The sequence below is a fragment of the Panicum hallii genome, chromosome 1, assembly GCF_002211085.1.
Source record: "Panicum hallii strain FIL2 chromosome 1, PHallii_v3.1, whole genome shotgun sequence".
In the NCBI taxonomy this organism is placed as follows: Eukaryota; Viridiplantae; Streptophyta; class Magnoliopsida; order Poales; family Poaceae; genus Panicum; species Panicum hallii.
The window spans coordinates 7,185,464-7,203,196 of record NC_038042.1 but is presented as its reverse complement, the minus strand read 5'-3'; the positions used below and the strand labels follow the sequence as shown (position 1 = coordinate 7,203,196).

Here is a 17,733-nt window from a genome sequence, read left to right as displayed (position 1 = left end):
TTTATTAACTTTTTCCATCGCAAAGCATTAGTAACTCTGCGCGGTAATCTCTGGATAATCAGCACTAATTACCTCCCCACGCAGTAAAAAAAGAAGGCGCCCCCACCAACCAGGAGGCCGAGTCAATCCAAACGGCATGAAAGCGATAGCGACGAGGAGAGGAGGGAGGGAGGGGGCAGGAGGAGCGGGCTGGGCTTGGCGCCAATAAATAGGTGCCCGGGTCATCGGCCAACCCCATCGCCCGCTGCTCCACTCTTCGTCCTCCTCCTCTCTTCTGTTCACTCCGGGCTCTGTCCTCCTGCGCCCATCTCCCATCTGAATCCCAGCGTGTACCACCACAGCAAGGAGCGAGGGAGATGGCCGGAGGCGGCGACAACTCCCAGACGAACGGAGCTCGAGACCGGGCCATGGAGGAGGGGAGGAAGGACGAGTTCGCCGGCGACCGGGGCTGCGGCGCTGCCATCTCCATTCCCTTCGTTCAGAAGGTGAGGCACCGCCGAGACCTAAAAAAAAGGACTCGGTTCTTGGCTTCCGTCCTCCTCCTCTCCTTCCTGTCTCTTTGAAATGTTCTTCGTTTCCGAGATCGATCGCAAGTTTCACGGTCCATATCGCCGTGCATTATCCTGTTCAGATTTACGACGGCGGGTTTTGTGTTCTTGTAGATACGACCTTTCCTGGCATGCCAACTAAGTGCCCCCTGATTCAGGGGTGCTGCATGCAGTAGGCCAGTGTGTGCATGGCATGCTAAACTGGCACATCCTCAAAAGGAGTTTAGTAGCATGTCACACCCAGATGTTAGCGACCCACCCAATCAACCCCTGTCCTGTCTGCATCTAGAGTCATGACAAAAACCAAGTCACAAAATGCCATGAACACAAAGATGAACAGTAGTTCTCTTCTGCATCAAACACGAAGATTTAGTTTCCTCGGAAAAAACACACAGAAAGATTATCTTTTCTGAAAAGGAATAAAAATCATTTTCGGCCGCAGATCATCGCGGAGATCTTCGGCACCTATTTCCTCATCTTCGCGGGCTGCGGCGCGGTGACGATCAACGCGAGCAAGAACGGCGCCATCACGTTCCCGGGGGTGGCCATCGTGTGGGGGCTGGCGGTGATGGTGATGGTGTACGCCGTCGGCCACATCTCCGGCGCGCACTTCAACCCCGCCGTCACCTTCGCGTTCGCCACCTGCGGCCGGTTCCCGTGGCGGCAGCTGCCGGCGTACGTGCTGGCGCAGATGCTGGGCTCCACGCTCGCCTCCGGCACGCTGCGGCTCATGTTCGGCGGCCGCCACGAGCACTTCCCGGGGACGCTCCCGACGGGCTCCGACGTGCAGTCGCTCGTCATCGAGATCATCACCACCTTCTACCTCATGTTCGTCATCTCAGGCGTCGCCACCGACAACAGAGCCGTAAGATTTTTTATTTTTTTTTTCATTCGGCATGAATTTGTACCAAAAACGAGTTAATAACTCCTGAAACAGTTAATTCAGTAACTAATAACCTTCTGAAGAATAGCTAGATAAATCTGATGATGAAGTTACCTGTGGTTGTGCATGCAGATCGGGGAGCTGGCAGGGCTGGCCGTGGGCGCAACCATCCTGCTCAACGTGCTCATTGCCGGGTAAAAACTGATCCCTTGACGACACACCAGCTTGAAATGTTTACTACAAATCCGTAGGGATCTTGCATGAACCAGAATGACATCAGCTCAGTTGTCACAAAGAATAACTTTTTAAAGCTTTAAACTTTTCACACTGCACCCAAAACTATCACCTCACAGTAGTAGCAGCAGCAGTGTTCTTTTTCCAAGTAAAAAAAAAAAGAGTCAAAAAGAAGAGAGATTTCGTTGTGGGTGTCGCAGTCGGTAGCAGGGTTTTATGGAGCCATAAAGACCGTCATGTGAGGCGAGTCATGGCGTACGAGCTGGAGCAGCTTTGAGTGTGGTTGGTGACGACCCGGTGCGCAGCCATTAATGTGAACGTAATACCACCGCCACTGGAACTGGTACCGGTGTGTGTACAGGGAGCCTCTCTTCTCCTCTCTTCTCTTGTGAACACTGACGGCCCAACCCACCCTGACCTGTGTGGAAAAGAGTTTTATTCACCACTAGTTATTACAGTGTATTTTACTAATTTTATTACTGCGCTAGGAATACTTTGAACTTTGAGAAAAGGACTAATTTTTTGCACATGACCTTGTGTTTCTCTGCTTGACTGACTGCTCAAGAGGGAGAAAACAAAACAAGGAAACAACAACGAAAAGCTCACAACTGTCTTGTTGTGTGTCACCAGGCCCGTGTCCGGCGCGTCGATGAACCCGGCCCGGAGCGTGGGCCCGGCGCTGGTGAGCGGGCAGTACCGGTCCATCTGGGTCTACCTGGTGGGCCCGATGGCGGGGGCTGTGGCGGGGGCCTGGGCCTACAACCTGATCCGCTTCACCAACAAGCCCCTCCGCGAGCTCACCAAGAGCACCTCCTTCCTCCGGAGCATGAGCAGGATGAACTCCACCGCCGTCTGATCGATCCATCCGCCAGCTAATCAACCGTGAGCCGACCAGTCAGAGCTGATGTGGCAGGCCGTCCGTATGTGGGGCCTGGGGGTATTTCGGTAATCTAGCACTATAGTATTCACCTGTGAGGGTATATATATAAATGTGTGTGTGTGTGTGTGTGTGTGTGTGTGTGTGGAGGACATGGGGAATGAAGGGTTGATCAGATGGTGATGGATGCACCACGGGACTATTGCTAGCTCCGGCTCCGTTCCGGGCAGCTCTAGTTTTAAGTTGGTCAAACCCCCTGGATGTGGCAGTGTCCATGTACGCCTGTTTCGATAACTCGAATGAATCAGTGTTGGCGAGACATGTCATCATCCCCCATGCTTACCTTGCTGCTCTTGGACCTGCAATTCTGCAATTCTAACCGAACCTGTTCTCTTTAGTTGATAACTGAAACTGCTATCTTTGTGCAAGGCTGCAAAAGAATGACCACTGAAACGATAGCTGAACCTGTTCTCTTTGGTGTCACTGTGTTTGCCAATCAATGGATAACTGAGCCTGTTTTCTTTCAGTGTCCCTGTGTTTGTCAATCAACGGATCCCGAGGCCATCTTCTCAAGATGATCACTCTAGGAAATTTTAGGATCAAGTTCAAGTTTATGCTAACCCCCTTCTTTGCAAACGGGGCCAAAATGGTACACCTGTGTTGTCTAGCAACTAGCATTGCATTGCACAGGTGGAGGCCTGCGGTACCTCTTTTCAACGTAAAACTGCGAGGGAATTCTGCAACGAGGACTGCGACATAATTCATCAGTTAATCATTCGCCCTGTCATGCGGCCAAGCAATAAGATTGTAGAGAGGGCACAGCATGATCTGTCCCTATAAGTTACAAGTTGGAGCAACAAGTGTATGGCAAATCCTTAGTCAATATGCTAGGAAAACAACATGGTTCTTGCTACCAGATTTAGCGCATCCGGGTTAGTTAATCTTGTACAATCCATTTCCTTGACATGAAAGGTGACCTGGGGCACACAGATGCATACTCCACTCGAGCTCCTGCTTGGATGCCTGGTGGCGATCACATGTTCACACGATATCTATCAGTATGCTCAATACATTTTTCCTTATGAAGGGCTTGCATAACACATTACGCGTCTTCACATCTCTGTACAGTCAAGTTCTAGTACTCGGTTTCGGCGGAACTCAGTCAGATCCTTTGGACCACTTGTAGGAATCATTAACTTGCTGGAAGCATCGAACCGAATGTTTGCTCTTTACAACGGCTGCGTTGGGGCCAAAAAGAAAATGCCGACACCATCAACCTTGCTGCCTAGCAACTCGTGGCAACGCAGCTCACAGCTTCAGAGAAGAGGAGCTCGAAGATGGGAGGTAGCCACTGTCCTTGCTGGTGTGGCGCAAGATCGAAGGATCGCTTGATGGCATCTGGGACCAATCTGTTTTGCTGTCATTCATGGAGCATTGGGATGGCATCTGGGACCAATCTGTTTTGCTGTCATTCATGGAGCATTGGGATCGGGCAATGTCGAATCGCAAGTCTTCACTGAGATTGTCGTCTTCAGGTACAACCTGGATAGGGATCTGACCGCAAAGCATATTGACCACTGAAGACATTCTTGGCCGCTGGGTTGGTGACGTTTTTGTACAAAGGAGAGCTATGTTCAGCAGCCTCAGTGCCTGTTCTTGCGAGTAGTCAGAACCGAGACGCTCGTCCACCAATTCTAGCAGCTTCCCTTGCTGCTTCAACCTTTCGGCCTGAGGTTGCGAAAACAAAGTTTAGTAAAGCAACTACTTGAACACACAATCAGCCGAACTACGAACAAAAGCTGTGCAAGTTTAACAGCAGCTTAACAGAAGACAGAGTTCTAAATAACTTTGTCAAGTAAGATTAAATTACACTTTAATGTGCTAATTGAAATTGAGTCCTAAAAGATGAGAAAAAACAGCAGAACAATGTCATACCAAATCAAGAAGATGCAAATATTCTTCATTAGACATGCTATTTATATTGCTCATGCCACTAACAATCTCTAGTGCCACCACTCCATAGCTGTAGACATCCGCTTTGCGTGTCAAGCATCCTCTTGTGGCATATTCAGGTGCCATATAACCACTGACACAACAACAAGAACCACAAAAATAGCATTGGATAGGCATTAACGTCACAGGTAAGTATGTAAAGTCCTACACCCTACCTCCACAAATATAAGGGATTCCGAGTTTGTCCTAAGTCAAACTATTCTAAGTTTCACCAAGTTTATAGAAAAGAACAATAATATTTACGGTATCAAATGAGCATCATTAGATCCATTGTGAAATATAATTTCATAGTTTACTTCTTTCATGTGGTCGGTATTAATACTCTTCTCTATAAAATGGGTCAAACTTAAGATAGTTAGAACTAGGACAACGTCAGGATCCTTTATATCTGTGGATGGATAGAGTATTATAGACAGAGAAATATGTCACTCCAGCAACCAGAGAAATCTTTTCGAAAAGGTTAAGCAATTTTATTGCACTAGAAAAATTAAAGAACAACAAAGCACTAGAGAATCAGCTTACACAGTTCCAGCAATCCGAGTGCTCACGCGGCCACAGTCATCATTCAGTTTAGCCAAGCCAAAATCTGATATTTTTGGCTGCAGCTTTTTATCAAGAAGAATATTTGATGGTTTAATATCTCTGTGGACGATTTTTAATGTAGATTCTTCATGGAGATAGGCCAGGCCTTTCGCAGTTCCAAGGCAGATGTTGTACCTTGTTGTCCAATCTAATTTCAACTGATGCTCTGCGCGACCTAAGAAATGTCTTATTATTAGAACAGCATGCACTTACTAGCTATTAGTGCTTTACTACTGTAAGACAAATTCATTCCAGATCAGGAACTACAACTTTACAAACACTACTAGTATTTATAATGGCTTACCAAAAAGCGCACGACCAACACTGTTATTTTCCAAGAATTCATATATCAGCAGAAGCTGATCCCCATCAATACAACAACCAAAGAGCCTCACAAGGTTTGGATGCCTTAGAGCCGATATTATTCCAATCTCGTTTAAAAACTCACGATTTCCTTGGCTCGACTTTGAAGACAGCTTTTTTACTGCAACTATAGTACCATCTGGCAGTGTACCCTGAAGACAAGTGATTAGTGTACGATTTATTTCCAGATAAATCTGAAACAACTGAATAGATGTTCACCAAAAGAGAGGAAACAAAAAGGTGCTAAACCAAAATCCTTGTTTCGCAGCTGTGAATGAGCTTGTTTCCTTGTTGATTATTTCCAGATATGCTCATTGTTATCTTAACCCTATGTGAGTATGTTGTGTTGAGTTGGTTACCTTGAAAACAGTTAAGAAATCGACCATCCTTTCTCTGGAAAAAAGGTTATCATCTAATGTCATGAAAATAAGCATTGCTTTGGTTTTCTAATTTCACCAAAACTACCAGCACGATCGATGATCAGGAAAACGGATTAGTACTTTGCGATATGTTGTAGTACTCAGCAACTAAAAAAAGATATATATTATGATGCAGTTTATGTGAAAGTGGAAAAGGTAATGAAGTACGCTATTTTTTCCATGCTACCAGGAGGGAGGGTATATTAAGTTCATAGTTTTTACCTTGTAAACAGGTCCAAAGCCACCCTCTCCTATTTTATTACCAGGGTCAAAATGTTCTGTTGCAGATTCAATCTCTTTCAGGCTAAAGAAATATTGTGCCCTTGTTTGAAGCTCTGAAGTATTAGTTTTCCTTCCTTGGTAAAAGGAATGTCTACCTGTGATGACACATGGAAGTACAATATGAACGCTGATGGCATAAATACAGAAGTGGTTTAAAATTTTAAATACCTGATGAAAACAATATTAGTTTTGCCAAACTTAAATTTGTGGCATAAACTAAATCATTGCACATAGCACATACAAAGTACCTTAGAAACATGAAACAAATTATTTTCAGCCATAACTAAGCTTTATGAGCCTGACAAGCTCAAAATTAAGACAGGCAAACAGCCATCAAACAAGTTGAACAAGAAGCTTAATCCACTATGTAAATGCAAAGTCTTCCCTACCTCACATTTACAAGACAAGACTGTCCTTTGTTTAGGAAGAAATACAGCGTGTTACAATCAGACAGGAAACAACCAGATTACATTGGAACATCCAACCGTGTTAGGAACATCATAAATGTTCTAAATGCAAAATAAGAGGGAATCTTGGACTTTCAGTGCACGGCAAATACTCATACCACAAAGCATGAGCTCAACAAAAACAAAACACAAATATTAAACTGCAAGACAAAAAAGACAATGTGATCTTCAATTATTATCCAGTGAAGAGTCAACAGTATTTTTTGGTATGAATGTATGATTTGTGTGCATAACAAACATTTTCCTGACGCGAAAACAGATCAGGATTGGAAGTAGAGAGAACAAAAAAAAAAGAAACCAACAACAATTATGCTAGAAGGAATTGCTCCAACAAGGCACCATGGACTGCAGAGCTTTTTGTACATATCTGTTTTAGATCTTCTAATAAATCACACAGCAAAGCGTTCGCCGTCCATTCATAAAAAAAATTGGACCACAGCTACGGGTGGCATCGTATTAGATGAGATATGACTATGACATAAATTTACCTGTAGTATTAACAATATCTATCATATTCCTAGTAAAATGTGCGTAAGAAATATGGATACAAATATGGTCAACTTTCACCATTCAAAATGTTAATTGATTCAAATTATTCGTGCCTAATGAGTGTAAATTATAGTAGCAAGAACGATAAATGACAACGGACTGATATCTTTGTAAGTAAGCCTACGTAAACAAGATCGAAATGATGAGTAGATATGGAATCACTAGAACACTTAACAACCATGGAAGTGTCAAGAACGACATGACATGCAAGGCAAGGACACCCTAAATTACTAACTATTATCGACATGATCCACATGGTGTCCTAACTCCTAAACCATCAGAGACTGGTGGCAGAGGCAGTGGCAGATGGCATGGACATTGCAGCAGAAGTGGATAAAAGATTGCGTCCATCAAGGATGTATATGAGCTGATAATCTTTACAGCGGTCATGTGCAGAAGAACAGGACCCAGAGTCAAAACCCGCAAAACCTTGTTTAGTGAGATGTCCGGCAGATAATAACTGCACAGCACCCTAGAAGTGGAGTACCTGGAATGAGGAAGATTGGTAGATCCTGATGACCCCTGGTGAGTGAGGCCTTGAAACCAGTTAACCATCCGAGCAACCTCATCCTGGGACAGTGGTGAAGATGAACCTTCAGAAGGTTCAGAAGACCTCAAGTTGGGGCAACTGCCACTATGCTTCTTCTTCTTATTATTCGTCTTCTTCTCAGCAGGAGTAACAACAGGGGCAGTTCTCTGGAGCAGAATCTCCTCAACAAGAAGGGTGTTACGTGCCTCGATCACAGACGGTAGAGGAGAAGAGCTCAACAACCGAACCTTGGCAGGCTCAAACTCTGGCCGAAGCTGGATGAGAAACTCGTAGAGACAGCTCTTGTCATTGTGCTGCTGGCGCTTCACACAGCAAGCACATCCTCGACAAACATCTGGGAGTGGGACCAACGAATGGAGCTTGCACCAAAGAGGCGTGAACCGCTTGTAAAAGTCTTCCACGGTATCATCGTCCTGCTTAAGTGTCTGGAGCTGCTGCAGCACGGAGTAGTGGACGGCGTCGACAACTGGCTGGTAGCGCTGCTGAAGGTGTGCCCACATCTGCTGGGCGGTCTGCAGCTCCATGTGGACGATGTCGGCCTCGACACTGTGAACCAGGATGAGCATGGCACGGGCGTCGTCGGCGTCCCACTGCCTGTAGGCATCGAGAGCGCTCTGATAGACCTTATTGGCAGCATCAGTGACCTCCTTGGCAGCAGTTGCCGGTGGCCGGGGAGGAGGAACAGGGGCTGGAGGACAGGCACTCTCGCCGGTGATGTGCTTCCACAGACCACAGTCTCGGAGGGTGACACTCGTTACCAACGCCCACCGCCCGTAGTTTGTCCCGCTCAACTCCAGCTTGACTATGGGTTCCGGTATCTCGAACGAAGACATCTCCGATCCTGAGTTGCACAAGGAAGCAGAGTTTCCTCCTCTCTCCGGAGTTTGGGCCACCGAGATAAGCAGGGCACGGTCAGGGGCGACGGGTGACCAGGGGAGCGACGGCGTGACGGCAAGGGGGAGTGGCAGGGCGGACTCGCCGCTAAGCCCGGGAGGCCCCGCTGCGTGTGTTGGCGCCTCAGGCGACGGTGACCCCGGCAGCGTCCAGGAGGCGGCGCCCCAACGAGGCGGCGAGGGCGTCTCTACGATTGCGACGGCAGCTTGGGGCGCTTGGATAGGAAGAAAGCCGTGGCCGGATTCTTAAGGGTGGCGGCACGGCGGACACCGGAGAACGGTGGCAACGATGGATCGAGGGGTTAGGGTTCTACTTTTACCCGAGCCAAAAGCGAATTTGGGGTAACATTGGCAGGTGCATGTCAATTGAAGGTAGGGTGAAATATGCAAAGAAATCCCTATCCACGAGAAAAATGACATACACAAATATATATATATATATATATATATATATATATATATATATAACTCCTATAAAGGTTGCGCAGATCAACAAGGCTATCCGATCCAAAAGGAAAAAAAAAAGAACCCCTAGGTTATGCTATGCTCCTGGTTTCAGTTGCTCAAGCCAATTTGTTACAAAAGAAAAGTAAAAGCAAACACGCTATACTACAAAAATAATAAAATTAATACGAAGGCAGGAAGCATGACATACGATGTGAATGACAGTGGCTTAGAATAAGAGACGAACTTACCGTTTCCTTTCGCGTTCTTCTTTGAAAAGACTTTGAAGTAGAAAGCTATCAGCAGAAGTATGACAGTGAAAGATGCCGCGCCAACCACAATGGCAATCACCACTCTAGTAGAGAGTCTATGGTGGTTCCTGCCTGCTGTACCGACACCAAGTTAGCAAATTCCCAACCATATAAGAAGATATGCATGGTTCTGAACAACGTTGTTTCCTCCTCCTTTTTGTTTCCCAAAAATCGAGCCCAAGAAGTGCCTATAAATATGGGGGTGTGAAGTGCTCACTCTGTGTCACTGATATGGCTGAGATCAGCGGACCGTACACGCCGCGATAAGGTATTGCTGTGGTGCCTTTGCCTCCCCAGTAGAAGTGAATTTCCAGCGTGTTGTCTGTAATGTTGGTGGTAAAAGTTCTGGTGATCTCACGATGAGCGCCGCCAGCCTGATCTTTGATGTTGAAATCATCCAGAACTTTAGCACCCTGAAAAGTTATCGCAAAATTCAGGTAACAATGCATTAGAAAACGAAGGATCTGTTTTGTACTCTGCAAACTTGTCAAGTAGGATCAAACGAATTCATTAGAAGATTGTAAAGTCAGGCAGGGATATAAACAGTTTGAGGAGTAGGTGTTACAGCAATAAGTTAAGCCAACAAAATTTAAGCTGCTCAAACTAATAAAACTTTGACATGTTACTTGTAATCTCATATCCAACTTCTGATGTTCACAACATCATAACTTTATCAGTAGGTTTGTAATGCAGAAACTGTTTCAGATTATAATCGCCAGTCATTGACAAATTGCTCGTATTTGCAAGATTTAACTGACAAGAGGCAAGTGTGACAAACTAGAAAAGTGGTACAATGAAAACCAAGATGCCAGCCTGATTGTGATAGGAGGAAGAGACACTTTACCTGGATGAAGACATCGAAAACACGCTTGCCGTTGCTGGAATAAGTATGATCGTCTGTGAATACAATCTCAGCAAAATGAAGCTTCACCGTATATTCACCATTCTCCATGCAAAGGCCATAGTATTTCAGTGACAGAGGTGAGAGACGAGCTTCAGTATATAGCTCGGGATAAGCCAGGGTCAGTTTCGAGGTGTTTCTAGCAATGTAGTCACCATTCTCATTACCCACAAAATCACCAGTACTACTATATGCCCATTTCTTATCATCTGATAAAACAAAAGTTGATGTTCCTATTTGGGACGAATCATCCTCATATGTAATCCCATTGACCGAAACACTTTTGCCTCCACAGTTGACGAACAGGGAGGAATCTGAATATATTTGAATGAAATATTCAGCACTCAGTTCTCAAAATACTGACTGTTAGTAACTCTGTTGTATGTAAATAAACTTACGACGTGGTCTGGTTGTGCAAGGAAGCCTCTTTCTTAAACACGGTTGCAACCTTGCAAAAACAAAATAATTGTCAAGGAATTAGAGCTCTTTTCTTTCATGGACTCTTAATAATAGAAAATATTATCTTGTACGATCTTACAAGTTGTCATTTGAAGATGAAAAGCTTGACACCATATTTCTGCAATTACAACATGCAAGGCATGTGAATACCATGAAAAACTAAGTTAATTGTATGTGAAGATCTTTGAAATTTGCTTACAGGTTTACTTGCTGACACTCAGATGGAGGGTTACCTGTGAAGTTATTATACGATATATCCCTGCAGAGGATTAACCATTGTCATGGAACAAGAAATTGACAGGATGAAACAAAATTTTGAATGATTTCATTCTTTAAGAAGTTATCAATTGGTCTGTACAGAAATGTATGAATGCAAATATCTGTCCATACAGAAGTACTAAGTTGGAGAATACACACATGTTTACTTTATTGCTTGCTTTGTTTTTCAACATCCATGAAGGAAAATCTCCGGTCAGCATATTCTCAGTCAGGTACCTAATTTTAAAAATAAAATAAAATGAGGTTCCATTATATAATTACAGGTGAAAGATAACTCTGGATAGAAAGCTATTTGTGCATCAAGTGGGGAATTAAAACAATAATCTCACTGAACGCATATCTCACAAATATTGTAGTGCCGCCATTCCTCCAAAAGTTTCTGGAACTTTACCAGTCAACTTGTTGAAGCTTATATCCCTGAAATTAATACAGTTCGTAGTAGTTATTTGATCAGGGATTTCTGTGACCATGTGCATCAAAGGCTTACTGAGGATCAAGGTACATTCACAGAAAAATAAAATGTGTACGGAATAATGGACAATGGGTTTAGAAGAGCGCTACTAGCCATCCCTAGAATTAGTACATGCACTCCATATATCTTTTCTTTTATTTTCTATTATAGCCCTATTGATGATTGGACATTGCAAATAGCAAAATTAAACGAAGAGAAACTGTACTCTTAAAATGACTAGTCAAAGCATATTACTTACAAGACTTTCAGGTACAGCATCTGTCCAAGGTAATAAGGTATTTCACCATATATGGAGCAATTTCGCAGGACCCTGGAACATAAAGGGAATTCGGTATTATAGTGGAAAGGATTACAGGGTGGCCTGGTTAAAATCACAGAAACATAAACTCACACTTCCGTAAGGTGCAGTGCATTTTGTAAGGGAGGAAATTTCATGCTTGGTCCACTCAAATCAGTCACCCTCCTGATGATGCATTACCTTTGGTCAATCACAGTCCATTTTAAGTACCAAACTCCAATACAAGATAAAAAATGTAATAAAACCATAATGCAGCATGTGAAATGTCTCGTACAGTTCTGTCAAGTTCTTCAACAAGGAAATTTCTGGAGGAATAGGCCCACTCATCGATGTACCCTGCATGTCTCTGGAAAATGAAGAGACGGTTGATATGGAAACCTGAGTAAATGAAGGTCTTTCTGATTCACTTCAATTGAAGGTCATAAGATGTTTGATATCAGAGTGAACTAACATTCTGTTGACGCTCTGCCAGTTCTTTATAAAGCTAGGTATTTTCCCCGAGATACTGTTCCCATCAATACGGCTACAATTGTTCAAATAGAAAGTTAGAACTTTTTTGTGAAGCAAGAACTTTACACGGTGAATATGAATGGGACATACAAATCTGTCATATTTGTCAGCCTGGAAAAGGTTGAGGGCAACTCTCCTGTGATGTTATTTGCAGAAATGAAACTGTAAGAGAAAAATGAGAAATGATTCCAGAAACTTTGCACAATAATTAGTGCCAAAGAAATAATAAATTTCATTTGAAGATGCACTCATGACATTTGGGATCCTACAAATTACCAGCGTGTTAATGGAAGAGAAAATAAAAGAGGATAACTTAAACATTTTACTTATGCACATCCTTACAGTTTGTTTATGCTAATTGACGTAAAAACTATAGCACAACATTTACATATAAATGATGCATTGCTGCTGCTAACATATGGTTGGTTACATTACCAAATCCATGTCATGCCAAGATCCAAAGTCGCTGCAGATTTTCTTAATATTTTTTGAATTCAATTCAAGGTACCTTGGCTTAAGTCACCACAGATAAACAACAATGATAAAAAAAAGTCCTTTGATGAAGATCTATTAAGGGATTAAAATAAAGGATTTGGTATAAGGTAATGGTTGAGAATAAGGGTTTACAATCTCTGCAAAGTGCTGATGTTACCCAGCTCTGGTGGAATAGGACCCTCGATCTGATTGCCTTCTAACTGTCTGCGGAAATTGGTTAAAGGTTACTGTAGTTAGCTCTTCTCATCTTTCAATTTTTACCTCCGGCAAGTTGCAGGTACTTGCAACAGGAGCAGAGATACAACTCACATAGATTTCAACATGGGCATGCGTCCAAGTTCCTTAGGTAATATTCCAGATATACGATTTCCCTGGAGAGACCTGTATTTTCGCCAGAATGCTGAATAAAGGACGCACACTGACATGCATACGTCTGAGAAAATGATGGTGGCAGTGCAAGACATACAGATTGTAAACAGGTAGGTCACCCCATGAAGCTGGAATGGGTCCTTGAATGAAGTTGCGTGACAAGTCGCTGCAAGGAATGCAAACTATGTTGTCCTGATTCACAGTGAATATGCTGAATCTCAGGTAGCTTGATGAACTTACAGATATCGCAGATAAGTAAGGTTGACAACTTCATCCGGTAGAACTCCACTAAGATTCTGCCGCATAAGCTCCCTATAATTCGATAACATTCAACTTAAAATGAAAGACAATGGAACTATACTCAAGGATTCTTGGTGAGCACCATTTCAGAGTAAAGAAAATAGCAGAATAATGGAGCATGTCTTACAATCTGATAATATGACACTCTGTATTGTTCTTGAATGAACAATCACATGTCACGTTACTGATAAGAAATCCTGTGGAGTTGGCCCAATTTCCGGATGCGCTACATGGATCGACACTAAAATCCCAATCCGTCTTGTTAAGCTTGGTCGCTATACCTTTGAGTGCTTCAACTGGAAAGGCAAGGACGATTCAAATTTCAGCCAAGTTAGTATGTACAAAACATTGGATTGTTAAAAAAAGTATTTCTTTCTGCTTCCCTGGGAAGCCAAAAAGAAAAGGTTGAAAGAAAATGGTGCCAGAGTAACAAGGGAAACATGAAGCGTCCCCGCATCAAGATGATACAGAGCCCACAAATTGCGCGTTCAATGATGCTGCCCCTAGCATGCCTGCGGCTCTAGCCCGTGCCAGGGAGGAAGCCCATCTGTGGAGTTTAGCTGGTGTTAACGGTCTGTCCTTGCACACAGCCAGTGCTGTTGTAGCCTAGTGCGTGCTGTGGTTAAGTCTTTCTTGACAAGCATATGTGATTAAGTTCTTGCAGGTTTAGTGGGTTTGCAGGTTTAGTGGGTGTGTGTGTTTGGGTCTATGTAAGACTCCTTCTCTTCTATTAATACAATGATACGCAACTCTTTTGCGTGTTTGAGAAAAAAAATTATACAGAGCAGGCACACCACCTGAACATTGCACAACCTTCAGTAAGAATGCAGTCAGTTGCTATGGTCCAACATTTTGTGGGCAGTAGAAGCACTGTGAAACCGTTTTCACGACTAACCCAAAATAAAGCTAAGTTGAGCAGTGCATTACCGACACTGACGCAAGCGACTCAGCCCTTTCGTCAAACACTTGGTGGGCGCCACCCATTGGACCGGAGCAAGTCGACCGCCAGCCAGCTGCCAGCAGCCTTTGTCATGCCCCCCGGCGCGCAAGGTTGGACCTCGAAGGCGAACGCCGACCGCAGTCAAACATCAAAGGCGAGAATTTTCTGCCCTGATACCCTGATAGGGTTTGTTTAGTTGGCTCGCTTGGCAAGTGGGGAACTGGCCTAATCTTGACGACTGTAGATATCTCCCACGTGAGGACATGCACAGTGAATTAGAGTTACTGTTTTGCGCTAATGACCCTAATAAATAACGACGACAATTTGCATCAGCACCCTGTTCGTGGTAGAGACTAGTCTAATCCCTGAACATTGTAGTTTCCCAACACCAGATCAGAGAGTAGGAACTTAGTTGCAACGCGAAAAGTTTTTTTTTTGGGGGGGGGGGTGCTCAGGCCATGTCTGCGCAACAATTTACCGAGACTTTGTATCACAAAAAAAGAAAAGAAAAGAATTTGCTGGTGGCGCAAGTTCAAGTGCAAGCATAGCAGAAAGTTGATGGAGTTTATCCGGCCAGTGAGAAGAGAGAGGCGTGACGGCACCAAACCTACGCAACATGGAAAAGCTAAGCCAAGTTGTGCACAAGCAGCTTGAAGCACTTCGTGAAGTGAAAAGGTAGAGATAAGATAATTTCACTGTTAGTTCGTATCTGATCATCTTAATCAGCAATTATGTGGTGTTGCGTGCCCTACTGCTAGTCTCTTAATTTCACGGTTAAGAAACAAGCATTCACCAAAACAGAAATTGCAGAACCGATTTCTTTATGGAAAAAATGCTAAAAAGTCACGCGTTATTCCAGCAGTACGATTCGATGTATGCATAGCTGAATTGAAATATTCTCGGAGTTTTCTCCGGACGAAGAAAAAAGTGTCAGTGATAAATCCGAGAACAAGAGCAGAGCTGTGAAAACTGAAGGCATGGAGGAGAAAATCTCAGGGCATGTACTGATGTGCGCCTCACCTTCTTGCTGCGGCAGCAGCGTGGTCCGCGCCCACGAGCATCGCCCGCCATTGCTGCAGGCGAGGCCCAGGAGGAGCAGGACGAGGAGACGGAAGCCGCCGCCGCCGCGGGCCATCCCCATCGGCTCGCTCCCCTCCTCTCCTTTTCCTCCTCACCGGCTGTCCTCCTGGTTTCGCTCGAGCGAGCCAGCTGCTCGAGACTAGAGAGCGAGCTCGCGCGTTGCGCCGCGAGCGAGTTGGCAGGCGAGGCTTGTCCGCCTCTGTGTGCGCGAGAACGGAGAACCTCTCGTTCCTCGCCAGAGGGCCGGGCGCGCCTGCTGGTTTTGCTCGTGGCACTGGCACACCAGCGGCCGCCTCGGGATTTGACCTTGGATATCTTTCGCTGCTGATAGATGCGCGCGACACGCACGCGAAAATTCTATGGTCACCGCCGGTGAGCGGACTTAAACCAGCCTCCTTGCGCCCGTGCTGTCATGCCCCTGTGCTTAATCAACTGGAGTAGTGTGCAAGAGTGTTAAACGCCTGAGCCTTATTAATTTTCTCTTCCCTCTGTCTTACGTCAGACGAACATCGTGTTAGTGTGGACAGGACAGGCCGGTGTCTTTCCTCCGGGACGAGACTCCTCCCACTGCAGTACTACGGAGGAACCGTTTCCCTTCCTCCCTGCCGTGGCACTCGCTAGTGCAGAGAGGTGAACCTTGCCCTGTGCCTGCTGATCCATCAACGGGACTGGTTAGTAATTTTGGAACTTAATAAGCACTAGAAGCTCTATCTTGTTTGTTCATTTTTGTAGCACAGTGTGTAAGCACTATGTAAAATTTTATCTAGCTGCGATTTGTTTAGATAAATCAAGCATAAATGATGGCCTCTACACGAACTAGGAATATGTGTATGTATTTAATTATTTGTTCGTTTGTTAGACTTCGATTAGTGATTACTGCATATGATTTTCATCCAAATATATAGTTTGCGCCATCACGCTTCCGTGCGTGCTTTGACATGTAAGTTTGAAGCAGCTTGAGATGTTAGCGGTCCTCTGCTAATCTCTTTCTTCGATCTCAATATGTAAGTCCGTTAGGAAACCAATGCAGTCATGGCATCATACTTGGCTAACAATATCCTCCGGAATATATTAGTTCAAACGAAAAAGAGTTGCATGTTACGAAAGTATGCTCACGATGAATCAGGTGCCATTAGCATCACTAGCTATCAACCAGTGCTCCCGCACGGGCTAATTAGAACTAATATAAAAACAAGACTTATAACTAATAATTATAATTATCTATCCCATGCTCTCTTTCATCTATTAAATAGTCTCACGTACAATACTATAAAGATACATACTTATCATTATCTAGTTGTAATATGTCTAGTTAGTAATAATATTTTTCATTTTGTATCACACCTCCATAGATATGTATTTAATTGAACTATCTGTTTAAGTTATGTGAATAATATAAAAATTGTATTCTTTTATCTTCCCCCATACATGACAGCACCATGGGTAGTATTTTTATATAAGCAATAACATAAATAATATATTAATAATGATATACATAGTAATTTAGAATTTTAAGTTGGTTTAGTTTAAGATTTTATTATAATTATATAACTTAGATTCAGATTTAGAAGTTACTTTAACTTTAAATAATGACATAATTAGATAATTTATATACAAACTTAGGGAATTATTTGATATTATTTTTTATAATAGTATAGGTGGGTAATTTAGATACATTTTAGCGGTTACTTTAGCCTATTTTTATAATGGCAGTGGTGGGTTATTTATTAGAAAAAATAACAGATCCAATGACTATTGATTAGAGTTGTCGGATTGATTACCGGATGTTTCTATTTTATAAAAATTTCTAGGATTTCTATATTCTTTTAAAGTGTCCACCTAGAATCCTAGGTGGCTTCACGTGAAGGCTTTAAAAGAAACCTCCAGTTGCTTAATAGTAAGATGTTGTCAATTTGTATAACCTCTAAACATGTTTCATATAGCGATGTTTTTTAGACTCTATCTGTCATTCTATCTGCTCTAGAAGGTTGACCGGCTGCGTGGAGATTTGGGGCGCGATCAGTTCACGGGGATTCCTCATCAGTTTACCAGGCCAGCCCCAAGATCATCACTCGTGCCAGGTCTCAGCCGTTCAGCATCTACCCTGTATGAATGTCGCTCTCCGCCGGTTGGTGGTTGATGCGGTTTAATTCTACACGGTTGGGGAGCCTGGCGCCACCGCTGGCAGCCTGCCACACCGCCGGCTGCTACCGCT

General features: G+C 43.8%; 3 protein-coding genes across 4 annotated transcripts; 1 reads left to right on the top strand and 2 right to left on the bottom strand.

Annotated features, from left to right (window-relative positions):
- The first annotated feature begins 242 nt into the window (after positions 1 to 242).
- LOC112879260 (aquaporin NIP1-1) lies at positions 243 to 2,876 on the top strand. The gene is made up of 4 exons (XM_025943485.1): positions 243 to 485; positions 991 to 1,413; positions 1,564 to 1,625; positions 2,296 to 2,876. The coding sequence occupies exons 1-4, from the start codon at positions 357 to 359 to the stop codon at positions 2,519 to 2,521; spliced, it is 840 nt and encodes a 279-aa protein (XP_025799270.1). The 5' UTR covers positions 243 to 356; the 3' UTR covers positions 2,522 to 2,876.
- A 423-nt stretch (positions 2,877 to 3,299) lies between these two features.
- Positions 3,300 to 15,791, bottom strand: LOC112879217 (probable LRR receptor-like serine/threonine-protein kinase At1g53430). Of its 2 annotated transcripts, none has more exons than XM_025943482.1 (24): positions 15,459 to 15,791; positions 13,626 to 13,794; positions 13,439 to 13,510; positions 13,296 to 13,364; positions 13,139 to 13,210; positions 12,962 to 13,033; positions 12,425 to 12,496; positions 12,276 to 12,347; positions 12,099 to 12,170; positions 11,918 to 11,989; positions 11,765 to 11,836; positions 11,400 to 11,471; positions 11,193 to 11,270; positions 10,975 to 11,034; positions 10,855 to 10,893; positions 10,715 to 10,764; positions 10,260 to 10,630; positions 9,633 to 9,828; positions 9,356 to 9,490; positions 6,142 to 6,296; positions 5,442 to 5,652; positions 5,078 to 5,312; positions 4,478 to 4,628; positions 3,300 to 4,270 (listed from the first exon to the last, which is right to left on the bottom strand). In XM_025943482.1, exons 1-24 carry the CDS (start codon positions 15,577 to 15,579, stop codon positions 3,851 to 3,853), a joined length of 3,108 nt encoding a protein of 1,035 aa, XP_025799267.1. In that variant the 5' UTR covers positions 15,580 to 15,791; the 3' UTR covers positions 3,300 to 3,850. The 2 variants fall into 2 exon arrangements, with proteins under 2 accessions (XP_025799267.1, XP_025799268.1); XM_025943483.1 differs by having other exon boundaries at positions 9,356 to 9,487; positions 15,459 to 15,790.
- Positions 6,303 to 9,100, bottom strand: LOC112879243. The gene has a single exon (XM_025943484.1). It carries the CDS (start codon positions 8,598 to 8,600, stop codon positions 7,455 to 7,457), a length of 1,146 nt encoding a protein of 381 aa, XP_025799269.1. The 5' UTR covers positions 8,601 to 9,100; the 3' UTR covers positions 6,303 to 7,454.
- Positions 15,792 to 17,733: the final 1,942 nt, after the last annotated feature.